Genomic DNA, 13,736 nt, shown 5'->3' with positions numbered 1-13,736 from the left:
AGTTTGCAAGATTTGGGCACTAATGCCAATGGAGCGAATACTGATAGAGCCAAACTGGTGTTCATATGTGTTTACTCTAAGAGTGTCAAAACTTTTTTCTTGCTAATACTGGAGAGGTGCACATCTTACTTATAATGGGATTTAGGTTTAGAAATGAGTTAACATGTGCAAAGGCTGCTACTTGTGCAAAGATGAACTCACCTGTTTGCACAACTTCTATGACCCTATAAACAAATGACTATTCAAGGAAATGGTAGCATCCATTTGTAAAACCACTCAGTAATTTTACAAATGCAAAATCAAAGGAACTGAGCATTGTAATATATGCAGATAAACATAGTTTTACCACATATTCAACTCACTCATCATTACAGCTTTAATAATGCTATGGATAAAAAGTTTTCAACTACAAAGTTGGATTTTAAAAGAATTATATTATGGAAAAGTCTTGTATGAAGAAGAAAAGACAAAACCTACAAAAGAACGACCATAAATGTTGAAGCAGTTGTCAGTATCATACGCACTTTTTTCCTAGCGATTCCATTATGATCAAGCTAGTTGATTATATTCTCACTTGCTTTGTAACAGTTGCCAAATTTTACACCTGCAGCTGTTTTCCCTCTGATATTTCCAGGATAAATACACTTCGTATTTTTGCTGTGAGCAGAGTAAACTGATCTATGTGTAATTAACACAATCACTTGCTAATTCCCATACCCCTGTGAGAAGGTAGTCACCACTTTGACAATAACAACTAAAGTCCTACTGGATGCAGATTAATCTTCCTAGGTGGCTCTTTTTTAATAGCTCTGTCCTTATTTTGAACTGCACAGTACCGCAACCCCCCGTAAAGTCCAATGATCTGGATTCTGCACTGTTTTCAGATTCAAAGAGAAAATGTATGTCAGATCTGTTCTCCGGGGCTTTTTGTAGACAGGGCAGGAATACACACTTCCTTGTTGCTTCTTTGGATCAGGTAGTGCTGTTGCGCTAACAGCATACACATGGACTACAGGAAGACTTGTGAACAGCACCTGAGAATGTTAAAAGAGACACAGGGCTCAGCATTAGAGAAGCAGGACAGGGTGTCCGAACTCCAAACACTAGAACTAGATTCAGTGGTAGCCTTCAGCAAAAGCAGCAGCACCTCAGCACAGGTACATGAGAGAACATGTATCCCGTGCTCACTACCATAATCGACCCCAACTTTAAGCCAGTGGACAGCTCAGGGACAAGAGACATCTGGAAGTCTGAAAGGAAGAGAAAGCAGCAGAAACCTGGAAAACTGCACACCACAGAAGTAAATGGAAAAATGACAGTATGGTTCTAGGAGAGAAAAAGACCATTGTCTTTTTTCCCATCCCTTGCCCCTCTGGGTAAAGTTCCCCATTTTTTCCCTGCCTCCTGTTCTATGAATGGCAGGACTGAAGCTACAAAGGCCAAGCTGCCTTTAGTAAGCCTCCTTGTTACCTCTGCACTGCTGGCAATGGACCATCAAAGATCCAAAGTGCCTCTTGGGTATTCTTCCAGACTAGACCCCCTGAGTTCTAACAGCAATATAAAGTATTCATTGGTGTGGGGAAGGAAAAAACTCAAACCCAAAAGCAACATGGAAGCTCGCTGAACCCTCCAGAGCACCCGAGTAAACTCCATGTTTGAATGTGTATTTTGGCAAAGCCGGCAACAGAAGCTACAGCTGGCAAGGTCTGGTTTAGACAAGTTTGTAATCAGCCAGATACAGAAGTGTTTTACCTACAAAGAGTAAATACCTCAACTCCAGTTCCAGGACAGCTATCACTGATTTGGCAGCTTTCCCTGGGTGGTGACCACAGCATCTAATCACCACTCCATAGCTAGATTTTAAATCTGCTTAGTCACATCAGGAAAATATAACTTTGTGCATGGATAACAGCATAAGCCCAGAACTAATACTCTTCCTCCTATTCAAAAACGAATGTCAGGGATTTCTAGTCATCCAAACAGTGACATCCACAGCAGCTGTCATCAAACCTAGTCCTGGGCTTTGGAAATTGTGATAGGGTCCCACTTGGTCAGTCAAAAGAAGGCTGACTAGGGGTTGCACTATTTTACTCAAACACAACTGTGCTTCTAGGGTCACTGAAGCCAAGAAGCCCAGCACCTGGTTGCCATAGCGCAGTGTATCCTAAATTAATTTTCTGACAGTTTTCTTTATTTGATTCTGGTGGGTAAACACTGTCATCTTCCCATCCCTGCTAGTGGTCTACCCTCTTAAAACCTGTCATGAAACCACTGCTGCAGGCATTCAAAATGCCTCCTAGTGTTCTCTGAGCACACCACATTATGCCACAGCTTGTCATGCTCACTTACTTGATGCTTACCTTTGGTGCTGACTCCACCAGCTTACTGTTTTTGCGGTCCCAACCTGCCCCTTCGAGGAAAAGGCCATATATGTAAACACCACCAATGTCAGCAGGAGGAGGGCCAACAACATCTTCTTTCATCATCTTGGTCACTTCATTGTGTAAAACAACACTGTCGAGTGCCCAGCCTTTTGCTAAATTCATGCGAGTTGTCTCTTGCCTCATAGCAGTTAGGAATCCCTAAGGAGATTGAATATGACATAGAGGGTTTAAAAAAACCTTCAATTTACCCATTACCAACTTTTTTTCCTATATAAGTGACATCAGCAGTATAAAACCTCAACCCACAGAATCTCATGTACATGTAAAACTAAATTCAGTAGTGTAAATCCAATGTTTTCTTACACTTTCCCACTTCCATTATTCTTATATACTTGGTGTGCATGTGTTAGCGCTAAGAAACATTGGCTTATTTAGCATATTGGAAGCTGCATGTACAACTCACTTCACTTCACACACCTATGTACAACCAGCCAGATGGAGAGAGGTTTACAAGACTGCCAGATTAATGTGCTTTGTGAGGTTCCAAATGCAGGTAATTGCTAAGCCACAAATAAAACTAGTATTTTGTGTGCGATATTACCCACCTTTTCTTAGACCAACATTTTAAAAACGCTTTTCAGTCAACAAATCATGAAGCATTTTACAGAACACAAAGAAAGTACAAACTGAAATCATGCAATTAAATAGTGAAATGCCTCCATCACTTTGCTCAGTGCAAAGCCTTAATATACTACAATAACATACTATTGTAAACACCAGCAAGATAAACTCACAGCACTTCAGCGTAGAATGAAACTAACTCTCTGTTGCAAAGAACTACAGTCTCATGATACAGTTACAAGCTACCACAAGACAAGCCAGGCTGAAGATGCTGGTTGTCTTCTCTCGTGTAACTGTCCATGTGCACGCACACTGGAGTGCATACGAAGTACCTTAGTCCTAAGAGACAGGAGATCAAACTGCTTTGCACTTCCAGTGAACATGCTGTAGATGTACACCTTATTTTACCTTATGGAAAACCATTCATAGCCAAGAGATGAATGAATGAATAAAACTCTAAAATTGAAGACACAAGAGCAAGAGGGACTTGCTGAGAAGGACAACTAGGAAGGAAGAAGTTTCAGGACAGATTTCAGAGCAGAAGGAGAAGATATCTGGAGACAGAGATGAGGGAGTACAGAGCCACGCGAGGAACACACAAAGGTGGGTATTGGAGAGCAAACAGTACAGCTAGGAAGAAATCAGGAGCAATAAGAGAATTGAACAAGCTTTTTATTTTTCTTCAGTATTCACCATGCAGGATGCTCGGCTGAGCTATTGTTAGGGCCAAAGGAAAGGAAAGAAGTCAGATACAGAAACATTAGTACACTGGTCTACTGAATGCAGGGGCCAGCCTCTGGCTGCTGGGACTGGAGCTCTTGTTGCACATGCTAAGCACTTTGTAGCTATACCCTTTAAGTTATGAGAACATGAGATGGCATTTACGAACTCAGATGTTTCAGTTAACTGACATTGGTTGCTTCTCATTAATATCATTCCAGAGACCTCAGGACAAGTATTTTAAAGAGGTTTTGTGATAGCACAGATAATTGTAATTGCATTTGAAGTAGTTGAGAACTTTAGCACATAGCTAAGGGAGACAGGATTAAAGGCAAAGTTCTTCTATCAGAAATGTCATTAAATGAAAGCAGAATCTTTGTAGCTAATTTGTGGAATTTTAATTTGTAGGAACATGCTAGAACCAATAGTTTAAAATACACAAAGTGTTCACTGCCAGAAGGCCCCAGAGCGCTGCTGGGTCCCAGATAAAGTGAAATATTCAAGAAAGAAGAGCCTGAAGAGGACAGGGCAGAGCAATGACTGTATTAAGGGAATCAGTTCAAAGGCACTGTGGACACACTGGAATAAAAGTAAGCTCAGAGCCTGTGAGCTGTCTTCAGGGATAAGATTTAGATTGCAGACTATTCTGACAGAGATGGCAGGACCTATATGCTGCCTGCAGTGGGACTTGTAACACTGCTCTGCTCATTTGAATGAATCCTAGACAGTGTTTAAAGACTACTGCTGTGAGCTGAAGGCCCAGCTGGGTATCACAGAGCAGGTGAATGGCACAATAAACAGCAAGAGAAAAATCAAGTGACTTGAGGTGCAACTGTTTGGCTGAGGGCTTGTCTCCCCCCAAGCCCCCTTGACAGGAGCATAATGGACCACTTGCCATAACATTTATTTTGATTTCCTTGTTTGGGTTTTGTTTTCTTGTGTGCCTTTTTTTTTGGGGGGAGGGTGGGGGGAGGGGGAGGGGATGGGGGAACATGTTGAGATCTCAGAAACAGGGAGTTATTTCTTCTTTCTTCATCTGCCTTTTCCTGAACTTCTCCCTGGCCCGCTCGATGAAGGCTGCTAAAGCTTTGTCCCTTTGCCTTCTAACAACCCATGCAAACTAACACCGAACCTTCCAGTGAGGGAGAAGCAGGCATCCATGGAAGCTATGACAAGAAATACAGAAATCCATGAAGTTTATTGCTTTCAGAATCATACTCTATCCTTTACCTTGCTTAGGAGGTTCCTTATTTGTCACTTATTTTGCAATTCCTACAGCAACCAAATTATGACAGGTTTACTAGAATTAAGTGGGCACTGAGGAATAGAGGCATTGTACTTCACATCCTTATTAGTATTCACATTGCTTTGGCATCTAAGGGTCTTAGAAATAGGCTGAGGGTTCATTATGCTAAGTACTATACAACCAGAAAGACAGTTCTGCCTCACAGGGCTTAAAATCTACGTATAGGTGAAGTGACAGCAACTGGATACAGTGATGCAAACAAGGAAATAATAAAACAGTATCAGCTACAATATGGAAATTGGGAGGTAGAAATGAGATTTGCATAGTGTAATTTTCATTTTTTTTTTTTTTTTTTTTTTTTTTTTTTTTTTTTTTTTTTGGGAAAAAGTCCGGTAACATCAGATTAACTTCCAGGTGGGAAGAAAATTCACCTCTTGTTTTGTTCACTCCAGTTATCTTGGCCCAATGCAGACACACAGAGGGAATTGGGTTTCTTTCATACAGAAGCCTGAGCCTGCCCTCATTTGTATCACTATAAATAAAGATTAACTTCTGTGAAATTACTGAATTTATCCTGGTGTATAAACAGTCCAAGAGAAGGCAGAGTCAGGTCCTGTATTATTTTTTATTGCCAGAATGCCTCATTCTCCCAGGGCTATAAATCTACTTTATTACCTTGTGTTATCCATGGCATTTATCCACTGACTATAAAGCAAACATTGAGATCTATGCAAGTAGGCAAATTACAAATTACTTAGGAGCTACATTTCATCTCACAAATGAAAGGCTTTTTCCTGACTATTTCTCAGGCATTACAAACAAGCCATTAGAACCAAAGCACTAATACTTCATCACCTCAACTTGCTTGAGAAGATAAATATTCTCAACATAAGAAATACTGATTTTAAACACAGTGATATGACTATTAACAAAACAATACCTAATTAAATAGTAAAAGAGTCTTTGCTCAGGTGACTTTCTTGTAGAGCAAGCCACTTCCACAGCCCAGGTTACAGAAAATGGAGACTACAACAATAACCATCTGATTCTTAAGCTTGTGATTGTCAGCACAAATACATTTTAAAATCAGGTAAGCATATCTCATTCTGGGATTTTTTTTGTCTGCACACTATGTATCTAGGGATTTTTAGACCTACATGCTATGAAGTGTTTGATTTTTGTATTTCTAGAGGTTTTCCCACTTACTATGTTCTATGAAATCACAACTTGTTAGGGGATATTTTACTCTGATAATTTGGCAGCTTTTTTGAGAAATCCAGATGTATACATCCAGAAAAAAGTAGGACACCTGATCTGGACTGGCAAAATTCCAGAACTGACAAAACCCCAAAGCACAAAAAGCCAGCTAAAATGGTCACTACAAGGTCTGTATCAGCTCCTGCTCATCTGTAATGCAAAAGCAAACACCAACAAAACCAAAAGCCTGTTAGGGTTGCATGCAGCTTGATCATTGCAAAAGTTAGTTAGGAGTATTTTAGAGTGCCACTATCAATGTGTTGTTAACAAACCAAGTATGGAAGCATTTTATTAAAACTCCTACTTCTCTCCCTCATACTTTTGCTTGGGAACCCTTTGCTCAGGGATTCTGTGAGAACACTTCAATGCTATCAAGTGGTATCGGCAGACAGCTGGCACAGACAGGAGAGATGATAGATGGATATTTCCCAGCAGTAGTGCTAGAGAATATTTGCCAATGTTGCTTTCTCTATTCTAGGCAGCTGTTTCAGCTAGCTTCTGCATTGCTAACAAGTACTGAGATTAAAATAGACCTTTAAAATAGCTTTTGCTAAGGCTTCACAGGAACCTGTTGGCTGGATACTCTCACAATGACTCACTTCCACAACTCGCACTTCCCACAAACATCTTTGAATCATGAAAAGCTTTAATGAATGTGTATAGTTGTGCGAAGACACTACACATCATCTAGGTATGTATACTTTACGACTTTTAACTCTGTTGTCAGCTGTTCCCTTTTTTGTCTTTCATTTTGTGCCAGGTTTTTATTTCAGATGGTACAGGCAAGAGGCTGGGTTTTTTTCTATGCCTCTGCAGATCAAGTCTGGCACAATTCTGGGGTGGTATAAATAACAAACCTTCCATTTCAAGGAACTGATTTGCAAGGATTGAGAGTCAAGTCCAAATCTCTTCTTCCTATGTCAAAGTTCTAAAACTTACCTTGTTTTGTACTCAAAGAGATTTTCATGCAATGAATGAAAAACAGATTACTGTAACGGGGGGGGGGGGGGGGGGTGGTGGAAAGGAGGATAACACTGAAATGTGAAAAGATGTACCTACTCACTATAATTAAAGCAACCACAAGATGAGTTCCATTATTTCAGTAACATTATTTTTGGTCTAGCAAAACTTTTTTCAGCAGATGTTGAAATTAATTCACCCTGCATTTATGATAAAAATGGAATTTAGATTACACTTCGAATAGTCACAATTGAGTCAGCTTGAAATGTTCTCAGGGTGTAATTTAACTGTTACATAGAAGTTAGAAAGATCAATCTGGCAATCTTACCTGTGGATTAAAGAAGCCTGTCATCCAGAACTGGTTTGGTCGGCCACCCCGCAGCCAACTGCTGAACTGCTGGTTTCTTTCAAGAAGCTCGGTAAACCAAAATCCTAAAGTAGCTGACTCCCAGGAAATCCTAAACCATAGTTTTGGAATTCTAGCATCATACATATTATCTAAAGCATCTTGCAATTCTTCTGACATAATTATGGTTCCTGGAAGAGAAAGTAAAACATTCAGACTGAACTTTCCCCTAGCTTGTGGAGGTAATTGAAACTCCCCAATGACGTTCTGAATCTAATAAATCCTCTTTTGTTCTGCTTTAATTGCACACCTGTTGCACTAAAGTCTTATCAGTTTGCACTTAATTTGCTCAAACTTGATTCAAAGCTAACGGTGACAAGACAAATGATATTTCTTCTGTTATTTTGATCAGAAATAAAGTGTGTTTTTTAAACAGCTCCTTCTCCCTCATACACATTATTTATATTCATTATATTCATACAGTGTTTGGAATGTAATTAATCATTTAAAACTCTTTAATATATTTTAATGGTTCCTACATACATGATCAATGATAGAGATATACTATGTAACTCATCTATACTCTAAGCATGTACTGACAATGGTTATATTCAGGAACTTCACTGTTATTAATGATAGATAACTTTGTACATTTCCATTAGCAAGATTCTCAGTGGGAAAGCAGTATGTAGAAAGTAGAATAAAGCTAGAGGCAAGATTTTTTTTGGGGGGGAAGGGAGGGTAGTAGCAGTGTGTACTCACATATTCCATGAATAGTACTGTTGTGTCCATTAAAATACTGACATTTACTAAGACAGTAAGTTTTCAGCGGCACTCACTGTTCTATGTGCCAGAAGTTCCTATATCATGTCAGTTTGTATTCTCAATAGTACTGAGACCTGGCATATGGGCATGACTCTTTTACATTATAGAAACCTTCCTGGAAGCTTCCACTCTGATTAAATGTTCATGTAAGACCAATGTTCAATGTATCATCACACACACAACTGCTGTAATTGCCATAAGGACCACATGAGATACGAAACAGAATTAGGTGGCTTCTACCACAAAACATGGAAAGGAAAGGGAAGTGGTCTGGGTGACTGCAAACGACTGCAATGGCCCATCCAAACATATCTGGAAGGAAATGTGGCCTGTAATAGGCAAGCATTTCACATCTCTTCCTTTCATTGAATTTGGCAGGTCCCCAGTTCAGGGGAAGAAGAAGAATATCCAGAAACCAAACACCAGCTTTTTACTTAGAAGAACATAGCAGCCAACCTAAACACTTGTATAACAGTGTGTGCAAATTTGGTACTTTCTACCATATATCAATGTCGAATAGCCTTCAGTTTCTTCTAGCATGAATGCTAATGACCTGCTCTCATTTATAAGCACCTCTTTTTGTGCAACAAATGCTATAAGAAAACCATCAAATTTTACAAAACTGCAAATACTAAAAAATACTGCCTGTCCTACATTTTCTGTAATGGCTTCATAGTCAGGATCAGAATCATGTTTTGGGATAGCTAAGAGTCTTTTATAACACAATTAATAAACCTTCTCTGAGTATAAATCTCTGTAACACACAACCAAGACCACCAACATTTAAGAAAAAAGTCACACTGTGTCACCTCCCCCTTGCCTAGAGAATTGTAATATTACATCATACACTTTACTATGCTCTGGAGGCAGAAAAAGTGAAAAAAAAGTCATGCAACACACTTTGGTTTCAAGTCGGAGAAACTGTAGGGAGGGCAGAAAACAAGTGAAGAGCATCGTGTTTGAGCCCTGGGGATCATTACCATCCGAACTTAGTAAAAAAGAACTCTTTAATTTCTGGTTCTTCCTTGTTTTCAGGCTGATACAGTCAACTTGCTCCTGCAACAAGAGCCATGAGAGAGCTACATGTTCTCCTCTACTTTTGTGGGCAGCCTGGAGCCTTTCAGATAGGGAGATATAACTAGTCTCTGCCCCAAAGCATAGTGAAATCTCTTAGGATGTCTGCCTGTTATGACTCAGAGCAGCTGCTGAGAACATCGAGCCAGAGTGTTCTTGAGGATGAGGTATGTTCACAGTTCTGGCCTTGCCCATGTAACTGCATAAATATTCCCAGTGAGTGGGTGTCATCTCTGGCAGTAGGCATACAGTGCTTGAATTTCAGTACTAAATGACATTTGTGGGTGTTGGGATGCATTCCTGCAGCTAAAATACTGTGATAAAAATAAAAATAATAATAGAAAATAATTGTCAGAAATAAAATTAGTAACACATGAGAAAAACAGTGGCATCTTTCTGAAGAAAGGTGATACAGGTGTTTGGAAAACTACATTTGATAAATTGAATGAGTAGCACAACACCATAGGCTTCTCATATTTAACTTCTGAGAAGCTCAGAGCACTGGTTACCGTATGAAGAGACCGAATGTCCTATGAACTTAACATGACAGGCCTGAATGTTCTATGAATCAGACAGGCCAGCTGTTTATAACTTGGTTATTTTGGGGTTTACTTTATGATATTCCCTTTCTTGAATGGAACAAAGCTCATTAGAAAATGACTGATGAAAGGTCAGGTCAGCTAAAGACATCAGGGTATTTCCATGCTTCAAAAATAATATGTACTGTAGACATACTGTTAGCACAATATACACAGTTTGGAAATTAGGATTCTCCTTTTACATTGCCCTAGATTTATACTGTCTCACTTCTAAACCACATCTAAATCTGTCCAATTGCTATGTAGTGAATAAGACAAATAAAGCTACTCAGTTCTGAGGATAACTTGTTTTTATTAATTAATGTAAATAGACCGTTCTTTCAAATGGATCTGGTTTTAGGGTGATTCATTCAATAGATACAATATTCAATGGACTACATTAGCGCCTTCTATTATTTCATGGAGTTGCCCCTTCTTACTACCATACCTACCACGAGCTGAATCTGAAAACTGTGGAATTTGTAAAAGCTGGGTCTAAATTTTTAATTTCACATTTAGGAAAGCCTGTATCTGGACTAGAAAGCTCACTTATTTCATTTAAATGAGTGGATAAAGTCAGGAACAAAGGGAGGACCTTAAACGCCAGCATGAACCAAAAAAAAAATCCACTGACTGATTCTCTTCCCACAGGCATGGATGTGAATCAAGAAAATACAGAATAATTACATAGGATATAAATGAGATGAAAAGTAGCTAGTTTTTCCATCAAGAACAGTTTGCCAATAGCTGACATCATTATAATAGGACTGAAGACTATCCCTTGAGGACAATACTTGCTAGACAATGAGTCTGTTGAGCCAGCTTTAACAGTACACAGAGGAAAAAGCTCAGTGAAAGCATCAATCCATTCTTGACTGTCACAGTTGCAACTATAGAAGTTGATCTTTTCAGCCTTTAATCCCTGCTCAAGTTTACCTCCCAAGCAACCAGTTTTGTTATTCAACCAGTCACTCCTTTCCTCCACCACCAAGCTTAAGAACCTGTTCTTCGTTGAATGTGTTAAAGAGAAAATCCCTTCTTGCTTTTAACTTCATAAGCTTTCCTCCCTTTCTACTTTATGACAACAGACAACTTGCTTGTGATTTACACAAAGAAAGCATGATTCATTTTTCCACTCAAAGGTACAAGGTATACAGAATACTAGATAAAACCAATAAAAGCTAATGTATAAACATACCCATACCTAAAACTTAATCTTTTTTTGCAAGCTTTGGGATGTTTCTGCTATCTCAGAATAGATACCACCACTGCTGTGCTGAAAGAAGTCAACTTCTTTGCTTCAGGAAGTTCTTTGGGTATTTCCTTCTTTCCTCACTTGCAGCACTTGGGCACTTCAGCATTTGGAGATGATTCCCAGGAAGCTTTCAGAAGCTCATTTAACTCCACGATGCTGTTTTAATCCTAAGGCCCTCCTCAATTTATCACCTCCTTTTACTCCTGGTCTCCAGAACAGTAAGAGTAAATCAGACAGCTGAGCCCTGCAATGCACAACACTCTCTCTGTTTTTACCTGTAGGCTGTGGTATTCTCTCCAGCTGCATTTAACCTTTGTCCCTGTTCTGCTTTCTGTTTGTTTCCCACTTTCTTTTTCTGGTGCAGAATCCTCTGATTTAATTCTTCAAGTCAGGATAGATAAAAGGAACTGAGAAACTTGAGTAGCATGCATGTTTTCACATAAAAAAGCACACAGATTCTCACCAATAGCTAATTCTTTCAGTCAGGAAGGAGACAATTTGAAAGTAACCTTGTAAATTGTTCTGAAAGTTTATCAGCTCCACTACTAAATGCACTTGGCTGCACCCACCAAAGGACTGAAAATAATAATTTTAAAGGAATAATTTGAAGACGAAAATCCATGCAGAACTCTCAAAAAGTAGCACAAGTCACTACCCTGAGCTACAGTAACAGAACGGGCAGGTAAGCTATTTTCTGTAATTCGTCTTAAATGTGCAGTGTGTGTTTCTAAACAGTTTTCCTGGCCAGCATCATGGCAAGCGTACAAAACAGTTATTAAGAAGTTCAGAAATAACATGCCACACATTGTAAAAGACAACAGGAGGCATTCTGGCATTCTTATCAGGATGAGAAGTAAACAAAATCCTCATCCAAAAGTGGAATACACAGATGATCATTACAAGCACACACACTGTAAGAATTAGTAAGGTGAGAGTCCAAGATTTTTCAGTCCAAAAGTCTATTACAATCAGCAGGCCAAACTAAAATTGTGTTAGTATTATTAGTCTGAAAACATTACAAGTCAAAACAGAACTTAGCCAGCAAGTGGGAATGAGCCCATGCTCCTTCTCTTCATGGGAAATTACCATCCCCTGCACTCTGGAAAGACTAGTTTCCTGAGCTTCAGGTTTTCACCACACAGTTTAGATAGAATAAATTATCAGCTACCTTTTTTGGAGTGCACTTATATCCCTCTTGTGCTACATACAATAACAGAAATTCTTTGCAGCAACAGGATGTAAACCCTACTGTCAAGATCATGATATCCTGATTTGGAAAAAAATAGTGAATCTTTACCTCATTCTTTCAGCAGCTTAACACACAAGGTTGTGCAGATGACATAGGAATTATAAGTGATTCCTATTATGTGTGTAGAACTAACTATATAATACCTCACATCTACATGAAGTTCTGAATGTTTCAACATATTCTTATATGAAGGAAACGCCCAAGGCCAACATGCTGGTTAGCAATGCAATATAAGGACAGTGAGGATATAAAGCAGGTAATAAAATAGCTTTAATAGGGTAGCAAATCAATGACTGAAATATACAGAAACTAGTCAAAAGCTCCAGTATTCCTCAAGGCTTTGTTATTAACAGCTATTATTCAGTCTTAATCATGAAGTTAAAAAACTATTAGAAACACACATAAAAATGCATAATTTTTTACTCTCCAATACCTTCTGTTTCACACTCTTACCTGTATTTTCTCACACTTCTCAATAAATATATACCTGAAACGTGCTAGTGTATTAATTTTAATGCCTTTTCATGCATATAACTTATGCATCCTTTAAAGAACATGCACATGGTATACATCTCTGTGGTAAAAAGAGAGCAAATAGCAAAGTCCCATCTTCCCTTAGTAATATCCTTGTTCCTGATCCTATTATTCCAAAAGCTCTGATTGCCCACTGCCCTCTATTTCAGTGGAGGATGAGAGTAATCTGTGATTTTATTTTTTTTCCCCCCAAGTCCTGGCATGTAGGTTATGTATGGTGTGCATTACACGCATGAAAATATGCTAGCATTGTAATGCGAGGGATGTCATATTGCAATTGCAGTGGAAAGTTTGCTTAAGCCTGGTAGAGCTTCTCCATGACAAATGCCATCATGGCTTCTGAAGTAGATATTTGTATTGATTCACTTATTTTGCCTTCTATGTTGGTCTTACAGCTTATGGCTTCTGCAGGTACTTGTCTTGCAAGTACTAAGAAAAATGTAAGGAACGAAAACCCTGGGCCTGTGGAAACAAATCTTTACACACTACAAGACATGTAAAAGCTTTTAGAGAGATTTCTGTATTCTCGGGATATATGTTAACAGGAAAAGAATTTCTCTCTCCTAACTCTGCAAGTACTGCACAAATAGCAGTGGGAGTTCTGTGACCATGTGGCACATACATGACATGAAAGGATAACAAATCCAAGGCTTCTTGTAGAGCCTTCACTTGTTCATGAAGTAGGCA

At 39.0% G+C, this 13,736-nt stretch overlaps 1 protein-coding gene across 1 annotated transcript in view; it reads right to left on the bottom strand.

The window, feature by feature from the left end:
* Positions 1–352: 352 nt before the first annotated feature.
* LOC115602733 (dynein heavy chain 5, axonemal-like) overlaps positions 353–13,736 on the bottom strand; it is a 155,875-nt gene continuing 142,491 nt past the window's right edge. Inside the window, exons 75-77 of the mRNA XM_030474161.2 lie at positions 7,517–7,725; positions 2,361–2,582; positions 353–1,034 (exon numbers count right to left, since the gene is read on the bottom strand). Coding sequence (XP_030330021.1) covers positions 816–1,034; positions 2,361–2,582; positions 7,517–7,725 — 650 coding nt within the window. The 3' untranslated portion in view covers positions 353–815. The remainder of the gene's footprint in view (positions 1,035–2,360; positions 2,583–7,516; positions 7,726–13,736) is intronic.

The sequence above is a fragment of the Strigops habroptila genome, chromosome 1 (genome assembly GCF_004027225.2).
Source record: "Strigops habroptila isolate Jane chromosome 1, bStrHab1.2.pri, whole genome shotgun sequence".
NCBI classification, from domain to species: Eukaryota; Metazoa; Chordata; class Aves; order Psittaciformes; family Psittacidae; genus Strigops; species Strigops habroptila.
The sequence above is the reverse complement of the archived record's forward strand: the minus strand, read 5'-3'. Positions and strand labels throughout refer to the sequence as shown.